Raw genomic sequence first — 8,800 nt, 5'->3', positions numbered from 1 at the left:
ATATATATAAATACAATTACATATTGATTGATTGATTCATCGAGCATGTGTGTTTAACATGTTATCTGTTATGTATATATGAGTGTAATTAAGAATTCTATGTTGAATTTGATACATCTGAATCTATTTTGTTAGGAAATGTCATGGTTTGATGATAAAAATAATACTACCGGACTGTTGTGTACACGATTAACAGTTGATTCTGCACGAGTAAAAGGGGTAAGTACAAATTCTAATTAAAACATGTTTTTTTTTTCTTCATTTGTAAATCCAATTACTTTTCTCAGGCTTGCAGATCTTTTCAGATATTTTAAATTATTAAAGTTTTTGAACCACAGTTTCCAAGGATTTATATGTTGTTATTATCGGCTAGTTTTAGCCACCTAAAAAAATCAAACATAAATAGCACAACAAACAAAAATATTATTGTTTTGGTAAGGATAACAGAATAATTGTCTGAAAAATCCTGATTTTGCATTAGACTATGACTATGTATTCATTGGAAATCTTCCTTTTAGAACTCAATGATATGAAGTAATCTATGAAGTAAATTTGTTGCTTAGTTGTCATCTTCCTGAAACAACAAATAATTCCTCAGAATGTTGTTAGCCTGGCTAAAACTATTATAATTTCGGAGTTGTAATTGACAGGCAAATAATTTGATCAGAGACTGCATATTGATACTGAAACTAAAGCAAGTTCAGCGTCAAAAGCACAAAAACTGTTAACTTCATTTAAACATGCATTTTACTGTGTAACAAAATTTTAATTATTTTTTTTGTCTTTGGTCAATAAGCGTTATTTCCTATTTGCTTCTATCTAGAAATCAAAGGAAATGACTACTATTCCCTTAGAACTTTGCTTTTGTGACCTGTGGATATCAATGTTTTGAAATTGACCTATTTTCCATTACACTTCAGATAGATTTAGGGCTGAGTTGCTGATGCAGAAATATCACTATCTGTATATATAAAAGGTAGGATGTGTGTGTGTGTGTATGTGAATGTAATTTATGCACGTCCACATATTTTTCCCAGAGGCACCAGCGAATAGTAGTAAAAATAAATTTTCAACCAAAACTTTTAACAATTTTCAAGTCGAGAAATCACAATTGTTTACAAACAGGAGTTGAGTCCCTTTCTAGTGACGAGTAAGTTTTTGTTAAGACTTTTGTTGTTTTTTTTCCATCAAGGAAAAAAGTGTTTTGTTGATATACGGGCAACACACACACACACACACATACGAACATGTATGCGTACAAAAAATACGTATGCAATTGGTGTATGTACGTATGTGTATGTATGTATGTGTGTGTGTGTGTGTGTGTGTGTATGTGTTTGTTGCCCATATATATATATATATATACTTAAGACTTAGTTGTGATCTGAACATAACCGCTTCTGACACAGAGAATTGGGAGCCCTTTTGGGCATTTTATTTTCCTTGCTGGAAGGGTTCCCAACCCATGGGCAAAAAGGGGTTAGATGATGGGGTGGTGTTTTCAAAGGGCTGGCATGTGTAACCTGATCACCTCTGCCGATCAAACTCCCAACCCATGCGCTCCCGTTGCGACACTGATTCTGCCCAAATTTGACATCGATGTTACTTAGTTTGGTTTGAAATAAAGAATTTGATTAGCTTAATAATCCTAACTTAATCCCGGGCAAAGCCAGGCTATACTGCTAGTAGCAAATATTCTGCTCAATACCACATATTTCCTTGTCAGTTGCCTAACCTTAACCACTTGAGCATGTCCCTTAGTGGTAGACAATACGTGCATCTCTGATCATGAGCAGGAATAGTGGGGGAGCATCAAAACCATCTGCTGAGAGGGATTCTTTGGGGTTTGAATAAATGTAACAGAACAAAGTTTGAAGGAAATAGTGGCCATTTTTCATACATTCTCGAAGTAAGCAAATAGGATACAACAGTTGCTATCCAAGGACAAAAATCATATTACACAGTGTTATTTGGTGCATACATTTTTGTCGTACACACTGTGACATGGTCACTAACTAAATTACACTGCATCCTTCCAAAGATTGCTCTTTATTTTTACGAGGCAGGCTAGTGGAGTAAAGATTGGACTGTCTGTACAGATTCTTGGACATATGCTAACAGCAGTGATTTGTTGTTTTATATATGAATGGCGCTTAGCGTTACTTGTTTTCGCTTTTGTCCCGGTTATGGTACTAGCTTCTACACTTGAACAGAAAATGTTTACCGACACACTAAGTCAGAAATCTGAGTTGATGGAGGAAGCAATAAATGTGAGTAATATTTTACAAATTCCTTTTCGTTGGTTTAAGAAATATTAACTGCATGTTAGAGGTTCTTCCGAGCTGATACCTACCTACCTACCTACCTACCTACCTACCTACCTACTTACCTACCTACCTACCTATCACACACACACACACATATGCATACACACGCACATATATGTACATATACATGTATAAATGTATATATGTATCGTCATATAACCAGACGACAAGGATGGACCAGTTATGGTGTGGGGCACTAAACTCTACATGGAGAGGGCATTCAGACAGCCTTGCAACTTCACATTTTGTTGCCCCTTACCCTCCAACCCCACCCTTCCCGTCAGTAGCACATATCCACAACCATCTCTTCTTTTGTGGTCTTCCTACCGCTACCCACTTCATTGTCCAAATTTCTCACACCTCTACCATCTATTTCCATTCCACAATTCATAAACACAATAACCCTGGCTGTCCCATCGTCTCAGCATACACAACTGCCCTACAGAACTTATTTCCAAGTATTTGGGTCTCATCCTTTTCCTCTTAGTTGCTCTCTTCTCATCCCACATCTACAATACTAACCATACTTTTTGTATCTTCAATTCCTTTTCTTTTTCTCCTGGTCCTTCTCAGCTTCTCTTTACCATGGATATGAAATTTCTCTATACTATCATTATTCCTCATAATGATAGTTTCCTATCACTCCAGTGCTTCCTCAACAGTCGTACCATCCTCGAATCTAATACACCTATACTTCTCTGCCTCATTGAACTTGTACTAAATCTCAGCTGTTTCACATTTGTGGGCGAGGTCTACCAGGTTGCTATGGGAGTTAGAATAGGCTCTAACCTTGCCAACTTCTTTGTCAGCTATGTTGAGGATCAAATCTTCTTGGAGTTCACCAGACCCCAGAGCTATAAGGTTGTTATATAGACAATTGTATCGTCACAGCTTCACTCTCCCGTAAACATCTGAATAACTTAATTTCATTCGTTTTCTTTTTTTATCAGTCCCTTGAATTCACCCGTCTCTGACACCTCTGTTAACTATTTAGATATCTCAGTCTCCATTAACCTATTATATCACTCTATCACTTCTGCCTTCCTCAAACCTACCGACTTGTACCCCTGCCTCGATTTTCCTTCCTCCCATCCCTACCACATCAAACGTGCCATCGCTTACTCTCAATTCCTCTATATCTGTTGTCTATGTAGCTGCAATCAAGATTTTGGGACTCTCTTTGCTCCAGATCCCATTTCTATGCCTATCCATGCCTCACCATCTTCCACACAACATTGTCAACATCTTCAATTCTCTTTCCTGCATCCCTACCAATGTCATCTACCGTATTAAATTGCTCTCTTAGCAGGGCCTTATACATTTGCCAAACCAGTTGCCATTTAGCTGACTGATTCGTAAAGAACTTATGACTCATCTGTCTCCAGAAACCAACTCCCTTTTCCCATCATTTCTGCCTGATGAACCACTCCACACAACACCTTACTTGGCCTTGCATTACAGGTTTGGTAATCGTGTAAGTGGGTCCCTTTGAAACACTCTCTTTGTATTTCCGCTGCATTTCTGAACTTCCAGTTGCACTTTAGGACAAATTTCCTTTAGTCTGGCTCTCTTCATCATTTGTAACGGGTCATATCTAAAAAAAAAAAAATGAAAATTAAGTGAACTATCAGTTGTTAAAGTGTATATGCAGATTTTTTTGGTACCCTGTGCACACATACACTCACCCCTACTTTCACACACACACACACATATATATATGTGTGTGTGTATATATAAAGAGAGAGAGAGAGAGAGAGAGAGAGAGAGAGAGAGAGAGAAAGGAAGAGGGAAGGTGGATAAATTCAAGGTTTTGGAGCACATCGTTGCTAAATGGGTGTTTTCTTAGAGCTTTTAGAAGTAAAGAACAAATTAAGAGATGAGAAAATAAATGCTAAAAAAATTTTAAGAGGGGAATTATAACGAATTTACTAATTTGTATTTTCTTGGGTATAAGTCTGTGTGTGTGAGAGAGAGAGAGAGAGAGAGAGTTGGGGCATAGTAAATGTTTATGTTCATCAATGATTTGCTGCTTTGATGTTTAGATAAAAAGGTTTCTTCACCTTAAAATTGGGATATGCATAAATTAAGAGTAAAGAAAAAGAAACATTTTTAAAGGGGCGAATTACGTTAAATTTATCTTTTTATTTCTTGGAGCAATCACTTGTGAGGTTAAAAAGTTCACTTCACAATCACAAGGGTTCAGGTTCAGTCCCAAACAAACATCTTCTACTATAGCCCTAGGTTAACCAGTTCCTTTTGAGTGAATATAGTAGATGGGAGCCCGTTGCATACATACATACATACATACACACACACACACACACATACATATATAAGCACCACTAATGCTATATTCTTGGTACGGCAACTGCAGGAGAAATACCTAGCCAAAGATAAACCCCTATATTTGGCTTTTGTAGACTTGGAGAAAGCCTTTGACAGGGTCCTCCGATCCCTTATCTAGTGGGCGATGTGGAAACGGGGCATTGACGAATGGTTAATAAGGGCTGTACAGGCCCTATACAGGGGTGCCATCAGTAGGGTTAGGATTGGAAATGAGTATAGTGAAGAATTCCAGGTAGAAGTAGGGGTCCACCAAGGATCAGCCCTCAGCCCCTCTTATTCATCATAGTTCTCCAGGCAATAACAGGAATTCAAGACAGGTTGCCCCTGGGAGCTCCTCTATGCTGATGATCTGGCCCTCATAACAGAATCACTACCAGAACTAGAGAAGAAATTTCAGATTTGGAAGTAAGGTTTAGAATGGAAGGGCCTTAGAGTCAATGTTGCAAAGACCAAAGTTCTAGTAAGTAGGAAGGCGAACACATCACGCACCACTTCAGGTAAGTGGCTCTGCTCGATCTGTAGAAAAGGTGTAGGTAGAAATTCCATAAGATGTACCCAGTGTAAGGCAGACATGGGATGAGGTGGTGAAGCATGACCTTTGAACATTGGGCCTCACAGAGGCAATGACAAAAGACCGAGACCTCTGGAGGTATGCCGTGACTGAGAAGACCTGGCAAATAAAGTGAGTTCACAGCTGTAGCCTACACCAGTGTTGCATAACCAGCCCACTCAAAAGTACCTTGGATTGTAGGGTGTTATGCCGTGTTTGAGGAGACCTACTGAGTCAAGTAAAAAAGCACCATCCGAACGTGGCCGATGCCAGTGCCACATTAACTGGCTTTTGTGCTGGTGGCACGTAAAAAGCACCATCCGATTGTGGTCGATGCCAGCTCTTCTGGCCCTTTGTGCCAGTGGCACGTAAAAAGCACCCACTACATTCTCGGAGTGGTTGGTGTTAGGAGGGGCATCCAGCTGTTGAAACACTGCCAGATCAGATTGGGGCCTGGTGAAGCCTCCTGGCTTCCCAGACCCTAGTCGAACCATCCAACCCTTGCCAGCATGGAAAATGGACGTTAAACTATGATGATGATGATGATGATGACATACATTATATACATATATTTTTTATAGGAGTAAATGTAAGGACATGCAAGTTAGGCAAGTCGATATACAGAAAATATTAAATACATCTAATACAAAAAATGCGCATATGTTTACATATAAAAATGTTTGACTTAAAGAGAATAGAAATGATATCCGGAATTAAAGGAGTTGAATAAGAGTTTTACGAGTCCAAAAGCTGTTTTGGGGAGCTTGGTGGTCAAAAATAATGATTGTAAATTGATTCCATCAGCGGATAACACCAGCCTCCATCTTCAGGGAAGAATTTTACATTTGAGGTGTTGATAGAATGGAATTTAAAGATGGAATGATTTTGTGGAGAAATAAGTGTATTAGAAAGAGGGGTTGCTGGGTATTTAGAGAGTAATGGGAAGAGAAAATAAAATTCAGGGCTAGGGTTAATAATGAGGCTAGTGAAAGTAGTAGAGGTGGAAGGTGGAAGCCTTCCACTTTCCACCTCTACTACTTTCACTAGCCTCATTATCTATCTATCTATCTATGTGTGTATGTACATGTGTGTGTTCATGTGTATGAGAGAGGGGGGAGAACAATATAATAATAATTATTATTTTGTTATTGTTGCTGTGATGTTGATATTGTTGTTGCCAAAGCTAGAAGTAATTTGCTTTGTGTTGTAATTTTGAAAAGAATTGTTGTTTGTTTGCTCAGAATCTTGTTAAAGTGAACTTTTGATCTGATCATTCCATTTTGGACTGGTCGTTCCATTTTCAACTCTATCTGGTGGAGGAGAAAAGCCTCCCCCTTTCTAACACCAAAGCAATAGCTCTCTTCCACGAGTTCAAAATTCTAAATGAAAACCATAAGCAATAGCAATACTGTCACTCCTGACAGTAGGCACAGCAGCAGAAACAATAGCAGCAGCAACAACAATTTTATTATCAATACGATCTCGTAGTAGTAACAAGACAATGAGTTGGGGTGGAGGGCAATTGCATCTAACATTAACACCAACAATTGCCTCCAATGCCACATCCACTAGAATCAACAGAAGCAACTTGTAAACACACACACAAACTTGTAAAACAGCAAAAGCACTGCAAAGAATTGCTTCTTTGCAAAGGACTCAAGAATAGTTCAACAAGTTTCTCAAGAATTGGATAGCTGAGAAAGAAAGGAAAAAAAAAAGCTCACATGGCAAGGTGGCATGAAGGATGTACTAGCTGTACCCCAAAAGCTGGCTAATACCAAAGAGAAATATGGAGCTTCGTAGACTTTGTCACATCAAATGGATGATATGGAATAAATGTGAAAATGATGTTCCTTTGAAAAGCTCTCATGCCGAGGTTGTCTTCTGTCCTGTGAAGAGTGAGAAAATTACCAGTCCATTCTAGCATAAATGGACTGGCAAATGGTAAAGGTGAAGGAACTGGATAGGCTGCAAGAATTTAACCTCTGGTAGTTAGGAGATTGAGTTGTCTAAGAGATAGGGAACATTACCTTCTGTATGAGGTGATATCATAAGGAAAACCGGTTGGAAATTCATATAGAAATCCTGTTCCACATACAATAGTCAAACCCAGACAAGATCATCAACCTTATGAAATACATGCTATAGTGGAGGATAGGTGGCTCAGGTGCGACACATATTGTAACACCAACCATTCCAGGGTCTTCTGTACATAACAAAAACTAAGACAACATAAAGCCACTCCACTACCAACACAGCACCCATAACATCAACTGCAGCAGCAGCAGCAGCTGCAGCGACACTAGATTGATTAAATCGACTACTTCATTCCCCAATATTCCTGGCCCTGTTTTATCTTTTATCTTTTTCTTCAGTCATTAGATTGTGGCCATGCTGGGGCACTGCCTTGAAGAATTTTGGTCGAACGCATTGATCTCAGTACTTATTTTATTTGTAAAGCTTGGTTCTTATACCGTTTTTATTTGCTGAACTGCTAAGTTATAGGGACGTAAACATATTAACACCAGTTGTCAAGCGGTGCTGGGGGGACAAACGCATACACAAAGACACACACACACACACTTGCCCAAGGGGTGCTATGCAGTAGGTCTGAACCCAGAACCACGTGGTTGAGAAGCAAACTTCTTCCTACACAAACTACACAACCACACCTGTTTCTAAATTGTTTTAAATTTCTTTATTTCTTTTCATTATAGCTATCATCAGAAGTATTTCATAATATCAAAACCGTATTGTCATTGTCTCTTGAGAAGATGTTTTATGAAAAATGTTTGAGTAAATTATATTCTAGCAGCAAGTAAGATCAATAAAAGTTTTTTTTTCCATTTTGTATTAATTCTGGACTAAAATTCTAGTCAGGAAATAGATTGGCTTTTAAAGAAAATTAAAGGTGTTGTTATTCATGAATTTATAACTCACAACTTAAGTATCTATAGAGTAAGTGTAGGTCTGAGCATCTCTGAATCAAGCTTATTTCTTTAATCTATATTTGAACAGAATATTTCAGAAAAAGTTTGTGTGAATGTCATTTACCTCTAAGAAACATTGTGCATAGTAAATAAAGAATGCTAGCGATATTTTGTTTTAGCTTTCAAACCTTAAATAAAGGAATGCAAGTCATTTACATTGTAACCTTAATTGTAATGAAGTTAAGTCAAGAATATGGTAAGCGAAGCACAAAGGTTGTAGAGTGGTGGTAGGTTAATTGTAAACCGAATTTACATTCCAGTTTTGATTCCAACTGAATAAATTCCTTCCACTTACAACTCATATTAAAAAAAAGTTTGGCTGTTGTAAATATCTTGGGGAAATTTTTCTGCCAGGCTAATTTCTTTGCATCATCATCATCATCATCATCGTTTAACGTCCGCTTTCCATGCTAGCATGGGTTGGACGATTTGACTGAGGACTGGTGAAACCGGATGGCAACACCAGGCTCCAGTCTGATTTGGCAGAGTTTCTACAGCTGGATGCCCTTCCTAACGCCAACCACTCAGAGAGTGTAGTGGGTGCTTTTACGTGTCACCCGCACGAAAATGGCCACGCTCGAAATGGT

At 38.4% G+C, this 8,800-nt stretch overlaps 1 protein-coding gene across 1 annotated transcript in view; it reads left to right on the top strand.

The window, feature by feature from the left end:
* Positions 1 to 8,800, top strand: part of LOC106876319 (phosphatidylcholine translocator ABCB4-like) — a 42,971-nt gene that overhangs the window by 12,766 nt on the left and 21,405 nt on the right. Inside the window, exons 5-7 of the mRNA XM_014924819.2 lie at positions 136 to 219; positions 2,067 to 2,270; positions 7,941 to 8,041. Of these exons, the coding sequence (XP_014780305.2) occupies positions 136 to 219; positions 2,067 to 2,270; positions 7,941 to 8,041 (389 nt within the window). The remainder of the gene's footprint in view (positions 1 to 135; positions 220 to 2,066; positions 2,271 to 7,940; positions 8,042 to 8,800) is intronic.

Source organism: Octopus bimaculoides, chromosome 1, assembly GCF_001194135.2.
Source record: "Octopus bimaculoides isolate UCB-OBI-ISO-001 chromosome 1, ASM119413v2, whole genome shotgun sequence".
NCBI lineage: Eukaryota > Metazoa > Mollusca > Cephalopoda > Octopoda > Octopodidae > Octopus > Octopus bimaculoides.
Note: the sequence above shows the minus strand (reverse complement) of the source record. Positions and strands in the feature narration are given on the sequence as shown.